Source organism: Mercenaria mercenaria, chromosome 7, assembly GCF_021730395.1.
Source record: "Mercenaria mercenaria strain notata chromosome 7, MADL_Memer_1, whole genome shotgun sequence".
In the NCBI taxonomy this organism is placed as follows: Eukaryota; Metazoa; Mollusca; class Bivalvia; order Venerida; family Veneridae; genus Mercenaria; species Mercenaria mercenaria.
The window spans coordinates 6,175,243-6,193,583 of record NC_069367.1 but is presented as its reverse complement, the minus strand read 5'-3'; the positions used below and the strand labels follow the sequence as shown (position 1 = coordinate 6,193,583).

Sequence of the window (18,341 nt, the reverse complement as noted above, 5' to 3'; positions counted from 1 at the left end):
AGTTCAACCAGTCTTTATAGCCTTGTCTGGAATGTCCATCTCTAGATTCAATGAAAGTTCATTAAAGGTATATATAAACACAATCTTCATTCCCCGGGCAATAGCTTTGACAACTGAATATTTTAATAAAACAGTAATTTGGTAAAATATGGCATTTGGAAAAAAGATGGGCACATGACCACTAGTGCGTAATACGAAAATACTGGAGTAGTGATATTTGGAGTGGAGACATCAACGTTAATACACATGTGGACTACAGGCGAATGTAGAGAGAATACATCAAAAGTAAAGGGTCCAGAGAGGAGATACACCTGAGGCGCCAAAGTGGATACACATACGGCGTGGATTTGAGACACCTATAGATGGAGTGGAGACACCAGGGTGGATCAACTATAGACCGATCAACAGCACAAGCTACGGACCGTTATTTATGAAAGGATTCATGGATAAACCATTCGTGCAGTTCATGAAAAAATAATAGATCACGCATCAATCCCGAAAGGGTCTATCTTGCTACTTTCCGATTGGAATGATAAAAATCCCTATCCAACGTACTATATTCAAGAAACCTTGAATCCAGAAACCACTAGTTTCATAATTGTATTAATTAGCACAAAATGTATTGTCCTCTATTATTCATTATTTGCGGAGACAACCCCTCCTCTTATAAATGGCATATAGCTGAATGACCTCATGCAAAATTACATAAATTTACGTTCATGTAGACATAAATATTAATTAATGCAATGTCTAATTTTGAGTTTAGCACTGTTTACGGCATATGCGACTTTTTTATTTAAAGCATATTTTGTTGGGATTTTTATCGTCCGCTTGATACAATTATATCTTAGTCAAGACTGGTTCCCTTTGTTTGATATACAATACTACTAAACAGTATCAAAATAAATGGGGTACGAGAAATGAGGCTTAAAGAGACTTTAGACGCTAACTTTGAACGCTGGATGCTGTGCATGCCCGGTGTTCAAACTAGTGACCAATACGCTGATTAAATGCAGCATGCCGCGCACAGTTTCGCATGTTTAATAAAAACAAATCACGGTAATGATAAAAAGCAAATGGTGTTACTTTAGTTTATCTTAGCAACAACAAACAAGGAGCTGCGTTCAATAAACGCTTTACGCCCCAGTGGCATCCTTGTCGATAGATTTTGCACCTAAACGAGGTCGAGGTCAAGGTCAAGGTCAAACTGAGGTAAGGTGATGTTTGAAGATGAGGAATGGTCACACAGGTTTACATCTGTATTAGTATCAATTCATTCTTGTAAGGGGTATTGATGCTAGACGAAACGGTCCCATTTGGTTAACCAAGAGATGGCCCATATAAGGCAACCTAAGTCCAAAATGAGGTCAAGGTCAAACTAAGGTCAGGTGATGTCTGAAGATGAGGAATGGTCACAGGTTACATTTGCAATAGTATCAAGTCATTCTAGTAAGAGGTATTGATGCTAGACGAAACGGTCCCATTTGGTTAACATCGTACGGACGAACGAACGAACGAACGGACGGACGGACAGGACAATAACTATATGCCTCCCGCATCAGTAGATGCTGGGGGCATAAAAATGCGTTAAAAACGTTGGACTGCATGAGCACTGTATGACTATCAATAACAAGAGCTGTCACTAATGGTGACAAATGCCCCCGCAGCGCCTTGACCTTTGACCTGGTGACCTATGACCTGGTGACCCCAAAGTCAGTAGGGGTCGTGTCCTCAATAAGTACTATCAGCATGTGACGTTTGAAGGTCCTGGGTGCAGTGGTTCGCGAGTAAAGTGCCTTCATGCAAAAGGTTAACGTTGTGACGAACGAACTAACTAACGAACTAACGAACGGACGGACAGTTAAAAACTAATATGCCTCCCTTCAGGGACATAAAAATATAGGTCAAAATAATATGTAACACACTGTGATCAACTTGTTTTGTACCAAAGCAACGATAACAGAAACAAAAACCATGCAAACTAAAAACTTCATCATTCATGACTTCCTACCATTGATTAAGATGCTGGCGTGTGACTGAGGTAATACCGTAACGTATGATGACGTCTTTACGTGTGTATACGGTGCATCAACTGCATGAAATTAAGACGGTATTAATTGACCATTAAATCTGACAAAATATAACAATTAAGATTAAGTTTGTGCAGTTTAAGCTGTCAAAACAAGCGTTAGAGTACGCACTGCACTAGATAAAAACAACAAAAATGTCACTGACAATGTATGACAACAAGGTTATGTGTAACCTTCATGTACTTTTCATGTACTCGCGTCATGTACTTTCAATTTATAGAAAGAGATAGTGTATACGTATAAATTAATCGTAAGATTAGAAATTTCGTAGAAATCAGCATCCGATAAAATGATAAACTGTCTAGCTATATGTAAATATACAAGCGATTTCAAGGGCTTGTGCTAAATTATATATTACATTTAAAGGATTCAAACATGTACACGTGCGCAAAAAAATATAACAAATGTGAGCCTTTATGCTGTTCAAATATTTTGTCATGTGTTGTGGCTATATCTATTTACATACTTACACGATGGATAGCGAACTTTTATCCACCCCTCCCCCACCGGCGCAAAAAAATCCAAAATTTTGTCTTTCAAATCAAAATGCTTAACTTCGATATTTTTGCATTTAATTCTCGTGTCTACATTGTAAACATTGATTGCATTCAGGTTATCAAAATTAATGTTAAACAAGAAGTACTTAAAATTTTATCACTCCATATATGAGAACACAAGAGCCAAAGGTCAAGGTCTGTCGCCACCATGGTCTTAAAACTGTAAGGTCTTTAGATGCCACATCTCCTTAAACAAAAGTATCAGCAACGTTTTGTGTGAACAGAATGTTTTAGGACAAGAAGACATGATAACATTGTTGTTCGGAATTTTTATCGCCCTTATTTGAAAGAAAAATGTTGATTGTACGAGGACTAAACTGTCATACTACAAACTTGTATCCTTGTTTTGACTAGTAGTTAACAACTGTCCTGGCACAAGTTCAACTTTATGGTACATTTTACAATTTCATACTCCTGTTCAAATGTTTATAACAAGAAGTATTAACAGTTTATATACATATTTGTCAATTTATCTATTTCTAACTGAAATGTAATGCTAACAATTTTTAGAACAGAACAGAACAGAATAGAACAGAACTTTACAAGTGCGCAATAAGTAACTAAATAGAAGAAATATTCGAAATGTTGTGGTCGCACATAGCGAAGTCGTATCTATATAAACTTATGAATTTAACAAAAATTGACATAAATATATAGACAATCGAATTTGGTTTGAAAAGTGTTCCAAAGATTTTAAAACTTGATTGGAACAAAATATGATTTCAATACCAGCTTATTAAGCAAACCAAAACAAAAAGTTAGATACAACAGCAGTACAATCTAAAGCAAGATTTTACATATTTGGATGGTGCAATCTAAACACTCCCTGATACAAGTGATATCACTACCTACGCAAATGTTAAACGTTTGAGACCTTGATAAAAGCCAGACTAGAAAGAAAACTTGCACATTATGAATAAAACCTTGCATTTATCTTCAAATTCATTTTATAGGGGTTGAGATAGGGGGCACGCAAAACTCACGGTCAGCAACGCGAGTTCATTTCCGGGAAAGAGGTACTTTTAAAACACAAAGAAAAACAATTAAATATAAAATAGCGAAAGATGTCATCTTTGCATGAAACTGCAGGGTTTTTTAAGTCGAAATATAATTGGGCCGCACCATGAGAAAACCAACATAGTGCGTTTGCGACCAGCATGGATCCAGACCAGCCTGCGCATTCTGGTCAGGATCCATGCTGTTCGCTTTCAAAGCCTATTGCAGTTAGAGAAACCGTTAGCGAACAGTATGGATCCTGACCTGACTGCGCGGATGCGCAGGCTGGTCTGGATCCATGCTGGTCGCAAAGCCACTATGTTGGCTTTCTGATGGCGCGGCTCATATATCTTGCGTATCTGTGTGAACTCTGCAAACTGATCTGATCCACCACTTAATTCAACTGTTTGTCTGACCCCAACATATGTTTCCATTTCACATTATTATTCTTGAAGAACGAAAAAGTTTAGAATGTATATAATTTGTCACATAAAACGTATGGTGAAGACATGCTGTACTAACATTGACTAAACAATGCTTAAAGTTTCAAGGTTGTTTAAGGAAGGTGATAATTTAAAGTGTCTAAATGTTGAAATTCAAAATTTCGTATAGTACTTCATTTTCAAATGATGTGAGCGTATCAAACTACTTTACAAGATGTTTCTTAAAACACGCCTTTGATACTTGTTCCTGTGTGTTGTTTCTTTTTTACTCCTTAATTTTGGTAGAATTATTATACCTGTCAACTAAAATTCTTATTGAATACTTTCCCCGCAGTTAAGGCCATGGAGAGCAAGAACCCAATGGTCGGACTCGTGACCCCAAATCTACCCGTACGAAGTAGATACTCGAGCTCTGACCTCCTCCTGTTTAAGTCCGAGAAATATGTTTTCATTGCGTATATCTAATAATATCTTATTAAGAAATTATTTCGTTATAAAAGTATGGCAGTTTGACAACCAGGCGACCATCCCTTGTTGCTGCCATACAGGAAAGATACGAGATGGCAGCTCATACAATAAAATGTTTCTATTCTCGTCTATCGTAAATTCTCTATCATTAACATCATATTCACCTTACGATAATCATGCGTGCCTTGGTCCAAAACTATTTCACAATCGAACTTAAGAATATATTTAACGATTTGGAGTTTATAAGCCGTACGCACTTAAAGTGTCTAAATTGGGCATGGAGTTATCTGCAGAAGGTACTAAAATCTCCTCAGATCGTACTAAAGATAGCCATTACTTTTGTCCACAATTTCGGCCAAATTTGTCCGATGATAACTCACGGTTCATTTAATGGAGTCAAATGTTTGCTGTATACATTTTTTCAACGTTGCAATTTTGAGGTCATTGAACCTAAGTAACGTACATTACAGGCTTGTTGACCTCCCACTTAAAACAATATGTAAGACAGAAATGAAAAAAAAAACTAATTTTTCTTCAAATTCCATTTTCCCTAGAAAATTGATCACCTACTGCGTTCTTTTCATATTCTATTGCTTACATCTGCGGTGTATTGTACACTGAATTGTTTGCCTATATTAAGGGCTGAGGCTAAATTCCAAGCTCACTCGTGCCTAAACCGTAAAATCTTGTTGCTCAACAATACATCAGCATGTATCAATATTTCGACTTATAATCAGGTCATGTATCCCACACGACATTTGCAAAATATATTTGAACAATTTCATGATCGCTGATAAAAATCGTGATAAACATTGTGTTGATTGAACATAATGATATGGAAAAAAGCGACCTTGAACACTTAATGTAGACATTTACATACATGTATGACAGCAATTTTGTTTATTTAAAAAATACAATCTAAACATGCTTTGCGTGTAGGTTAAGTTGGTTTACTTGTAAATAAAACCGAAGGTTCGTTTTCCGCCAATATACAAAGATCGAAAACATATTTTGTTTATATCTTTTCAACTAACGAATATTTCAGTGTAAAAAGTAAACTTCTTACAACACTTGTTTAAATATTTCGTGCAACATGCAGTTTGAGGAAAGAAGACTTCAAGTTTCAGTATATTTTTTATGAAATTATACTGCACTAAATTCAATACAATATCGCCTGTATCAAATTTCAGTTCATAATTTGGTTAACAATTAGCCATAAGTTACACATCAAAGATTACAAGGAATTTCAACATAGGCTATATCAGTTTCAAGCGCTATTAGAAAGCGGTTTCTGTTGCTAGTTTAAAATATGAAAGTTAGTAAAGAGGTAAACCTAAATATTTTCTTCTTTTCATCTACTTGCAGTATTTGTCTGCCGGGTTAACGCCGATACAATTTTAAGATATACGTCGTCTCTCAGGATTTTAATGGTGAATGCAGACCTATTGTGCTCTTCCGGCATTATTTCAAGCGCGCACGGTTGCCCATGTAGAACCACCCACCTTCCGTACTCCTGTTGGATGGCTCTCTTATATTTAAAGAAGTCTATACCCCTAATGGGATTTCGAGCCCACAGCGATGTGAGGCACATCATTAGGAGACGGTGGTCATAACCATTTGGTCACGGGGGCATCCCGTGCATGTAACAATCTTTAATTTGTTTGTACATTTATGAATCATTTACGCATATGTAACATGAATATTCTCTTCGAACATTCCAGTCATAACGGAAGTGAAAACCACAGTTATTGAATTAATGCATCTTTATAATAAACGGAATAAGAAAGTTTAAGTTCGTCTTCATTAGCACGAGACCTATTGCGATTAAACAGCAACTCGAAAGGTCTTGCAATAGCGTACTTAACAGATTTTTAACTGTCTGTGCAGTTCAGGTATAAAACCACAATCATACAATGTTCTTTTTACAGGACATGATTTAGTCAACACGTTACTTATCCGTATAAAGTATATTTCATCTTACATAAACATGTTGTATGGCCTCAAATCTGACCTAAGTTACATGGCAAAAAATATGTATGTTTCTAGACGATTTGCCTATCTGTTTGACCTATTTCATTTTTGCACATGTTGTCATCTTGTCATAGTTAGCGGAAACATGTTCATAAAAGAGACGCTTTTATGATTTTTTTTAAAAATAAAAAGTTTTCCTTATTCTTTGTGTAAATTTTCAAGTTCCCAAATGATTTAATATCGTCTGAATAGCAGTTTATATGCATCGGGAATACGGTGTAAGTAAACATGCGGAGAATAGCAAAAATTGTCACCAGCAAAGCGTTTGTTAATGAAATAACTTAAAACAGCCTTTCATTGATTGTATAGAGTCATTATATAGGCAAGTGTTTATGTTATATAAATATTCATCATATATATTTATTGTATTAACCGCATTGCGAAAATATAATAAAAGATAGGTTTGATTTATGGTGTTGCCTAGTAACCGTTACGAAAAAAATCTAAAACCCGCATATTTTATGCAAACTGAAATACGATGAATAGTTTATAATGACTTTACATAATCCTTTCAGTGAATACAGTTTTATTCTCTGAAATAAAATGACACTTTCAGTTTCAGGTAAAACTGAAATAAAACCTAGCTGACATTTATCTTCATATATCAAACATATATATATATATATAACGCTCGACTTTGTGGGGTTTTTTTCCCCAAAGGTTGTGAAAAGTAGTTTATTTTCAGTTCGAAAGTACATTAATGTGTAAAACAACCATTGGGGTTGTGGATATGCTATGGGCCAATCAACCCGACAGGCGCCAGTTCAAACTATGCAGGGATCAATGTAAACTTTCTTAAATGTGCGAATTATGAACACAAGCAAACCAAGAACCAAGAAGAAGTTCTACTTGCACATGTGCTATCAGAGCATTTGGACTCCATGATTATACAGCCATGAAATGTCCAGTGCCCGTGCAAAATGATAACTTTTTTCTTCCTGTATTCACCAAAAAAAATCCCCCCTCACATTTCTCATACCATACGTTATGTGCATAATAATAAAAAACCTACGATGTAATGTATTAGGTTAGTATTTGTCACCGCGATGTTTTTATGACGCGGTGTGACATTCCCGTCCCTGTGTTCGCTCTACCGAACAACTCGTTTGTCTTGCTATCTTGTAATTTTAACAGCGTGGAGACACGATTTTTTTATACTTTGCATTTTTCGCTTCAAACATTGCAATATAATTATTCATCGTTATTTTGATTTTTGGTTAGATCGGGATTTTTTTGCAGATATTTGTTAGCGTCACTGTTAAAAAAAATATCAGCGAATGCATAATGACTGGCCGGAATCGCTAGGGCTTATCTATCTGGATATATCAAATATCAGTTTTGATGTGCCAACGACTGCTGAAATCTATGAGAAAAAAATAAAGATTCTTGACTATGCATTTTGCGGCCAGACTTCCGGGTGCCAGCGATCTCGATTTTAAGGTCAATTATAAAATCAGTAGTGAAGTCTTACTGTAAACGCCCAACATAAATGAAGTACTAGTAGTACTGCAGACTTAACCCTTACCACGCTAAATTTCTATAGTGGACTTGTCCATCTTCCAATTTTGACAGTACCATTTATCATTCGAATGGGTGTTTACTGAAAAATTACTGACTGAATAGCGAACAGTGTAGACCATGATCAGACTGCACGGATGTGCAGGTTGATCTTGGTCTACACTGGTCGCAAAGGCATAATCAGTCGTGTCCAGCATAGTAAGGTTTAATTTCAACTGATCTTGACCGTTATTTTCACTATGTAGCACGACTCATTGCTTCAAAATATATTACATGTATTTCTGTCAAACAAAAATCTACTACAGTGGTTGGAGGCTGCATTCTGTAAATAGGCGATTCCACAAAGAAATATGAATAGGCAGAAAAAAATCCGTAGTGTACCTTTTGTATTGCATGTTGCCAGTCTATTTTCATAAAACAAAACGAAAAACAAAATGCTTTTTCATTATGAATCTGTTGGGAGACCTAAAATAACCCTGACCTATTGCCTCACTACATACTGTTATGGAACATGATTTTTTCACATTATGTAGTGGAAATATCAAATTTAAATCGAGAACAGCAAACATTTCTTGAAAAATAGGTGGTATGGCTTTAATGTTACGGAGTGGCTACACTGACAGTTCGGTCAAAACGACTTTTGAATGCATGAGTTACGTATCTACGAAACAAACACATTTTAATACCTCTAAATACAACGATAATTAACGCATTAGTTAAATTTAATTGGTTAATTAAAAGCTTAAGAGCGTTTGAAAAGCTTTTAATTTAATTCACCAACACCCGATCAGTATTTCATTTGTATATTTGCATAGAAACGAACTTATTTTACTTTTTTAAAGGTAAACATGGCGTTTTTGCATGACATTCAAAACGCTCTAGCGTCTACCGGACCCATATGTATTGTTTTGCTAAGCCTCAGTAGTCTGTATGACTAGAAATAGTCCTTACGCCGGGCATTTTCGGTATGAATATAACATTTGACAATCCATTACTCTGACGCATCAAGATGAGACATCTAACTTACTGACACATTTTCTTACCTTATCACTAAAAACTTGTCACTTCATTTTCTTGTGCAATTAAACCGGAAGGCACGCGGGTAGGTTCAGTACATTCTGACGACGCATGCGCACCCTCACTAATCGGCACGTGCGTCTCGTCCACTTCTCCATTCGGCGTTTCGCAGACGACTTCCTCTCCATCGAGAGAGTTGTCGTCTGCCGCTGTTAAACTTCCGTCTTTTGAATCTGGCTCGTGAAATCCCGATTCTGAACTCTCCTCATCCGAATCTCCAGCGTGAGATATACAAAACTGCACATCACCGTCTAGTTTTAATTCCTCAATATTATTTCCAATTTCTAAATCTATCACACGCTCCGACATGTTTTCACTACTATAATCTAATTCACTTTTGTCATGCCCATGTAATGTTAGGGCGTTGAATGTCGGGGAGGGTATTCTGTCAGTATCCCCGTCAATGCTATCTTCTTCCTCTTCTTCGTCCTCTTCTAAAATGACGTCATCTTCATGCTCGTGATCCTCGTGAATTGATCCTAATTTTGGTGCCGTGTTCGATTTACTTATAGGTGGTTTAAAATTCTGCCCTGTGCTCAACATTTGAGTTCTTTTAGGCACAACGGAGTTGCCATGTAAAGGCAAAGAATTTGTTCTTTGTAAGGTCAGTCTAGCATTCTGTTTTCGTGTCTTTTCACGCATGAATTCTTTTAGAGCAAATGATATTTTATCGTGCAGCTGCACAGCCATAGCTTTCGCTTTGGCCTCAGATTTACATAACACAGCGTGACATCGGAGCTCTAACTTCATTCTCTTACCTATAAATAAATTAAAAGGCAAATTATTCTTCTCTTACGAATATGCAAATGTTCATCTCAAACGTGATTCAAGATTCTTAATGAATTCGTTGCTTAGAATAGTTAGATATACTATATGAAATATGAAAAGGTCAGGTTTGACGATCTAACAACGAAATCATTATGTTAGCTTTTGTTTTTGTTGGGTTTAACGTCGTACCGACACAATTATTGGTCATATGGCGACTTTTCAGCTTTGGTGGTGGAGGAAGACCACACGTGCCCCTCCGTGCATTATTTCATCAAGGGCGGGTACCTGGGTAGAACCACCGACCTTCTGTAATAGATGTTCTGTAAGCCAACTGGATGGCTTCCTCATGTGGAAGAATTCAACGCCCCAAGTGAGGCTTGAACCCACATCTGTGAGGGGGCAAGTGATTCCAAGTCAGTGGCCGCGGAGAGTCCTCTCTTTAAGAGTTCTAATTTTGCTTCACACAGCAAAATATATACGTAGGCTTTGCTGTTATAAAACTTTAGAATGTTTTTGTTGTTTGGAATTCATAAAATGAAACTTGTGTAAAAATAGCCTTATCAGACAAGCACCATAAAATTGCAGACGGTTATAAACTTCTCACTAACAAGCCCAGTTCATCAACACAATTTAATAGTTACGTCCCTAAACAGACAGTCTGTCAAGATATTCAGCTGAAACTTGACAAAAAAAAAAGAAACGGTTGGACTGAAAGCAAAGACAATGTAGGCAAAGTGAAGGCCAAATATTTCCATAAATATGTCTGACGAGCGAAACAGTAAGCGGAAACAGTCCATAGTTTATATTAATGTCTTTGCGTCAGACGACAGTCATATCACACATCCTGGACCAAAAATAACAAAACCGGTTGTTATGACGACATGTACTTACATGGATGGGTAACCAACGTATAAATTATATACAAAATATAGGTATATTTTAGGTATATATAGCTCAATGTATGCAATCGTCGTCTGAAAAAAAAGCGGGAAATAAATTATTGTGAACGACATTTTTGGGGGAAAATAGAAAAACTACATGTCTGATACATCATGTGATGTTGTTTACAGACCTGAACAAGGTTACGATTTTGGATGATTTTGAAATCGCCCTCGTTATTTTCAACGGGTGTTTACGAAGTATCATTGTGACACAGCGGGTCTGCAGTCGCTATAAATGTTTTAATTAGCTAAGTTTACCAATTAACAACCTTGATTTACCACAAACCGGAACAGAGGGCAGTCTAAATTTTGACCTTCTCAATCTTGCATTTTAAAGACGAAACATTGTGGAAGTTGTCCGACTAATTCATAGACCTGCTTTTTGTACATGCCAGAACAAAACTGGAGAGGGTCGACTGCTAATGTAGAAAACAAATCACTTTTTCTGATTTGAATTTGTTATTCTCTTTTCTGGATAAAACAAAATACTTGAAAACATCTATCAAACATAGCAAGTACAAGCCTGTATCGAACGGAACTGTGAAAATTCAGGCACAGCTTCTTCCTGCTGCAAGATACTTCAAATGCAATTTTTTTCAAAAAAGTCTTGAAATCTTTAGAGTTATTATCATGTGTCTTAACCATTTTTGTGAGGTTTTCGCCCGCAGCATCTAGCATTATTTTCAATGTTTTCGGACAATTATTGAAATCAGATATTTCAAACATGATTCTGACACTATGTATTTGAGACGCACCATGAGAAAACCAACATAGTGTGTTTGCGACCAGCATGGATCCAGACCAGCCTGCGCATCCGCCCAGTCTGGTCAGGATCCATGCTGTTCGCTAACAGTTTCTCTAATTGCAATAGGCTTTGAAGGTGTACAGCATGGATCCTGACCAGACTGTGCGGATGCGCAGGCTGGTCTGGGTCCATGCTGGTCGCAAACGCACTATGTTGGTTTTCTCATGGTGCGGCTCATTCAGTTTTCCTACCTTCGTGTCTGTAAACCCAGATGAACAATTTCGGATATGCCGGGTGAGCTATACAATATGATATCCTATGTGCCCTATATTCTGTTAATCCCTGCTCCTTTGTGAACGCCTTGAGACCAGAAGAGGTCAATGTCAGTTTCATATCGAGGCCAGGGCTCGTGCTTCGAAGATAATTGTTCCAAATTATACCCACGGGTTTGTCGACACAGCCATCACCTTTCATCATGGCGGTCTGTACGTTACCTAGGTACCTGACCTTGTACACGGGATCTACGTCATTTATGACAAGGCTCTTCTTCTTTTTAAAGAGACTCATTTTTGTCGTCTGCTTGAAGTCTGCTTGAATTACATCTAGCATTAATTTAGGAAGTTACTATCAGGACATCTGAAAAAAAACAACATGAAAACATCTTTACAAATCTGGTCATTTCGAGTACTGTGATTAACTGTTAGATTTATGATTTTTTTCCGAAAAAAATAATAAATTCGCGGTATGTGTTGTTTTGAATTTTGGAGAAGAAAAACAAAAGACACTAAAAATATAGTACATGTATTCGGTCATGAATAATATTTATTTATTTGTTGATTCGCACCGTTACATCAACACTGTCACAATTATAGGTCATATGGCGACTTTCCAGCTTTGATGGTGGAGGAAGACCCCAAGTGCCCATCCGCGCACAATCATCATCAAGGGCGGGCACCTGGGTAGAACCACCGACCTTCCGTATGCTAGCTGGATTACTTCCTCACAGGAAGAATTCAACGCCCCCAGTGAGGCTCGAACCCACATCGGTGAGGGGCATGTGGTGGTTCAAAATCAGTGGCCTTATCTGCACTTGGCCACGGAGGCCCCTAAATGAGACAATAAGTTTAAGGATATTTTACGATAACAGAAATGATTCGCTGTGAAGGTTGTCTGCAGTTAGTTTAATCTGTATTGCTAATATATTATATTAGTAGCCTATAATTACAAACTTTCATTCGTAAAATACTGTTATTTTCAAACATGCATTTATTTATTTTGTGACCGATAAAATAATATACATGAAGAAAATCCGATAACCAAAATAATTCCCTATACGCGTATTTTTTCTATAATATGCTGTCTGACTTGAAATTACTTCGGAAATGGTATAGTATTCATAGATAGATTGGTGGATCATAATACACAGCAACAATACACGAGAATATCAAAATTTCAGGGAGTCTGTCTGCTTAGCTCAATATCATGGACGGCGCAGATCAACGGACCGCACGGCCGTGAGTTCGATCCTCAGGCGAGGCCTTTGTTCTCCGTGACGATTGATAAAAGACAATCTGACAATGTGTCTAAAATAATTCTTCATCGACCAGGCTGTGATTCATGCCATATATAGGAAAGTTGGCAGTTTCTTGCGGAGAACGGTTAGTACTTGTACAAACTTCGTAGATGCACTGGTTAGGTTAACTGCCTGCCGTTACACATATATATAACTGGAATACTGTTAAAATACGGCGCTTAATCCAAAGCAAACTTATACGTCTTTAAGTTCTATAATGCTATTAAAGACTACCTTTGATGTCTTCTATTGGGACAAATAAAATTCTACGTGCAGATGACCTTCTTTTGAGAAAGAAAATTAATTATTTATTGGAGTATAACGATCCGGATAATAAAGGATTAAATTAAGATTGACCGCCTTTGTCCCCATAACAGTAACACTTTATGTAAGTACTTAGCATAAAAAAATGTTATAAAGGCAAGTGTATACACATACTATACACATTACAAAAAGGAAGTTAGGCATTGAATGGAAAAAAACGTTTTTGTTCCGTCTGATTGTATGTTACAAGCTATCTCATTTGCTGGCAATCTCTTTGTTCACATCTCTTTTCATGAATTTTAGCAGTGTTTTGCCGACATTGGGCATGGTCCGTTTCCTGACAATGAACATGTTTTGGGCCTATTTCTTTACCTGTCAAATTATTCTCATGCATTTACGTAAGAATACATTCACATGTTTGAAAATTAAACAGGACAGAAAATGGATCAAACCATTGTTATTGTTATTGGAAAACCGGCAATTACCAAACAAATTGTGTTCAATTTTATCATAAGTTAAATCGATAACCTTAGGTGATCTCTCAGTTCGATAAACAGACAAAGGCACCCGGTAAATGAAATGGTACCTTTTAAATACTATCATATCATGGGTGCTATCGATTTACCTCAATACTATCTGAGCAAAAAGAAGTATGAATATATATAGAGAGTACCTAGAATGTTAAGATTATGAAAAAAATAAAGAAATAATGCTGGTTGCTGATATGCCTAGATTTGATCATTTCGAAGCATATTATTTAAGATTTTTTGAAACTTCTTATTTAATTTCCGTGTAGCCGCTCTTGCAGATAGTCATACCTATCAAGTCATTGATAAATATTTAATCCTCAATTATACCTGGTTTATTGGGGGAAGAACTTATCTCAATGTAAAAATGATGTCAAATACATGATTATTGTATGACATCAGAAAATGTTTTAAGTCTAATAAAATAAAATTAGATCCACTATTTAAGCTGAAATTTAGACATAATGTTATTTGTACCACACCCCATATTACAGATAAAAACACAAAAAAAAAACTCTTCAGTATTTACCATGAAAATCGACATTACAATTATGAATAAACTGACTTTAACCATACATTTACTTCATTATGCATATTAATTTGTGTCATGCAGTGTACAGGTAAATGATACAAGATACAAGATACAAGATACAAATTTTTATTTATAGTCGGGTTGTAAACAATAATAACATTAGCTATGAATAGCTATTAGCCGACTTAACAAATAACAGTCACATTACAATACAAACAAATAAGCACATAGAAAAGCACATGAATTATCAAGCATAAAAGCACATTATACATAATACAACTGCAGGACTTCAAATTATACAATGTAAAAGCTGAGAGGTTTGTGCTAATCTTGACCAAAGTCTAAAAATAAATTAAGATCTAATCAGTAAAATTCTGAAAAAATTAATATAAGCACAAGAGTGCACCAGCTAAAAAATGTCTTCAAAAATCAAATATCACCTTGAATCAGATTCAAAGAGACCTGATTAGCACCTATCTCTCAGGTAATATATTAAATAGTTTCTGTAAAAATGCAAACTAAATCATATACAATTTAAACAGAAACATGCAAACTAAGCAAAGAACAAAGCAGTTACCGGTTGCAAAATACATAAGCATATAATTGGTATCTAGCACAACTATAAGCTAGCAGAGCAAATAAACAATGGCATGCTGAAGTATGCAATTGGAAAGCTATGTATTGAAGTTAACAGTAAACAAAACAAACGACATGCAGTACATAAGAAGCATTGGCATAAATACAGTAGCAACAGTTATGCATTGTTGGCACAACAAGAACAGCGGCAACTCTGTCCGTTCCAAGCACTGATCAAGCTCCGGAACTGATTTAGGTTCGACTCGTCTCTAAAATGTTGAGGAAAGGAGTTCCAGAGCTTGGCAGCGCAAGAACGGAAGGAGTTGCTACCATATCTTGTTGTCCTTACCTGTGGCACTTCTGCAGTGTTTGTATACCTAAAAGAGTAAGGTTTATTATCAATATTTATAAGGTCATGAAGATAAGCTGGAGTCTGTTTATTAATTATTTTAAAAGTTTCAATAGCAATTGTCCTTAGACGCCTAACTTTCAAAGATGGAAGCCGAGATTGATTTAGAAGAGTTGCATAATCTGAACAGTAGTCATTATAGATGAAACGTAAAGCCCTTTCTTGTATTTTTTCTATTTTCTTAGTGTTAGTTTCTCCGCAGAAATGCCAAGCCAATGGACAGAAGTTAAAATTTGACATTATAAATGAGTAATAAATGTTAAGTTTACCTAATTTACATAGATTATGTCCAATGCGTTTTAATACATTCAACTGCCTAGATGCTTTTTTGCAAATACTTGAAACATGAGAATGAAAATTAAGTTTAAAATCTATAGTTACTCCTAATAGTTTTACTTCCTCATCACATGGAATAATGTTATCATCTAGATTGAAGGAAATATTACATTTCTTTGTCTTATTACCAATAGCAATAGCTTGGAATTTGTCTGGGTTTGCCTGCATTTTATTATCTGAAAACCATTTAATGAGTGATAAGCTATCATTTTCCAAAGTAGTTACAACAGTATTAATATCATGGTCTGCATGTGACAGAGTGTTGTCATCAGCATAATTATATAATTTACTAACTTGTACAAAATGAAAGATATCGTTTATGAAGATGTTGAAAAGAATCGGCCCTAAAATGGAACCTTGAGGAACTCCTTTATAGATGTCTTTAAAATCACTGCTAAATTGACCTAACTTAATGCACTGACTCCTATTACTAAGATAACTTTGTATTAATTTTTGGGATTAATATTTGTGTCATTTATTGATCTCTAGTACTATGTCTAGAATATACTCTTGCATTTTTTCCTGATTAATGGGACACTTATGAATTTTATGTAACAAATTAATTAGGTCAGTTTCTAATTCGCTCTATATAACATTATTATTACATGATTAGGTACTAATACTGGTCGGATTTCTTATCAAGTTGTCAAAAAAGTTGTAAAAAACGTGAATACATTTTATACGTATCATATTATAGCTATATCACATATATATCTAGATAAACATTGATATAGGTGCATACCTCACTCGTAATAACTTGTCCAGCGGTGACTGCCTTTGATGAATACACAACCTTATACAGATGACAGGTGCGTCAATTGACCTATTTCACCGAAAATGTCCTAATTTTTAAACAAACAAAATAAAATAAACACATTTATTCCTTTATCACAACAACAGTATGTAAATCCAATATGTAAAATACTTAATATTTGAACAACAGATCTGTGTTTACTGTCTGAAACTTTGATAAATATCTACAAAATAACTTGTATAGCAATAAATTCACGGTTGACTGATCCAAAACATGTAGACAAAACTTCACAGTTTTATTCGAGAAGTTAAACACACCTGTAGAATTTATTTATCCGATGTTTATGCACATGTTATTTTACACATTCACGGTTTTTATAATAGCGTTACTCGCGTGATAAATTTCTGTTTGTCACAAAACGGTAAAAAATATCTACAGAATTTTTGACAAATCGGCCTAGGTAAGTTTTTCACCTGTGGTAGCTGTGTACATAAATCAGGAAGTCATTACCTGAAATCATGTGACAGTAACTATGTCGCTGATTGGTTATCTTCTCTGCTCGGAGTATCTCGTTATTTATCGATAGTAGGATGAATAAGGACAACACAGCGGCGCTGCGGTTTAAGTAAAAGAAATACTTTTTCAAAATAACCAGTAAGTTGAACGTAAATAAATAAGAATTATTTTAAATGAAAAAAAAGAACACGTTAATTATGGCTTATATTCTGGTATTTATGAGCATTAATATACTAAAAAGGCAGCAGTATCGGTCTCAAAGTGAGGGCTGTGTGGAGGGGGGAGGAGTCTGACCAGCTAAACCCACCCATATTTGAATTGTGTGTAAAATGGGAGAGGTAGCTGCCCCTGCCCCCACTCTTACCGTTGGGAGGGGGGGGGGGGGGGTAAGGGGGGAGGGGCAGAGTGCTCTGCTCTTACCTCTACTGTGACTATTTTAAAACTGGGTTGCATGGGTTGTGATAATAAGAATTTGTTACCGATGACTGATATGTACAACTATAATATTGCACTAAAAGTGTGTCAAATATCATATTATATAACGTACCGATTTAACACCCCATCATGCAGCTCCTAAAAAAGCTGCTTCAGCCCGAAACCTATTGTTGCATTTTTCTTTTTCCCGTAAGATATTACAAGCGGAATAGTATACACTAAAGTCTTATTGAATGGTTTGCCGGTCAATATACTAGTAGTCAACTAATTTGCCATTCGGTCATCGGTCAAAAAGTGTGGACTATTGACCTGTAAGCCATTCAATCACTGTTTTATTACATGACAATGAAAATAAATCAAAATATTTTATTTTTCCTCCTTATTTTCTGTTTACTTTAGCCAAAAAAACTGGTGTGGATATATAGACCGGTAAACAGCAAATAATATTGACCGGTAGTAATGTAATAATAGGTTATAATAGTACACATGTATATCATGAATGATGAAGCCGCAGCAAAAGAAAAATTACATATTTTTTTAAGAAGAGCGTGAATATCTCTTATGAGTGATGGAAAGAACGATCCTAGCCTGGGAAGTTGTTAGGATATTTCGTGCTTTATCAAAAAAAAAAAACATTCCTTATATTTATGCATGCGCTAATTAGTATTAAGTTTCCTTTATTAATTTGCAGAAAGAAAATGTTAGAAATTGTCAGACAAGACAAACGGTTCCAGGCTACCAAGGTCCGTATGTGTAGACATATCAGAAGCATGGAAACATTTGTA

At 35.8% G+C, this 18,341-nt stretch overlaps 1 protein-coding gene across 1 annotated transcript in view; it reads right to left on the bottom strand.

Moving 5' to 3' along the window:
- The window catches only part of LOC123555064 (protein FAM43A-like), a 39,987-nt gene extending 22,869 nt beyond the window's left edge, over positions 1 to 17,118 (bottom strand). The window contains exons 1-4 of the mRNA XM_045345609.2: positions 16,923 to 17,118; positions 16,594 to 16,693; positions 11,886 to 12,270; positions 9,147 to 9,938 (exon numbers count right to left, since the gene is read on the bottom strand). Of these exons, the coding sequence (XP_045201544.1) occupies positions 9,154 to 9,938; positions 11,886 to 12,243 (1,143 nt within the window). The 5' untranslated portion in view covers positions 12,244 to 12,270; positions 16,594 to 16,693; positions 16,923 to 17,118 and the 3' untranslated portion in view covers positions 9,147 to 9,153. The remainder of the gene's footprint in view (positions 1 to 9,146; positions 9,939 to 11,885; positions 12,271 to 16,593; positions 16,694 to 16,922) is intronic.
- Positions 17,119 to 18,341: the final 1,223 nt, after the last annotated feature.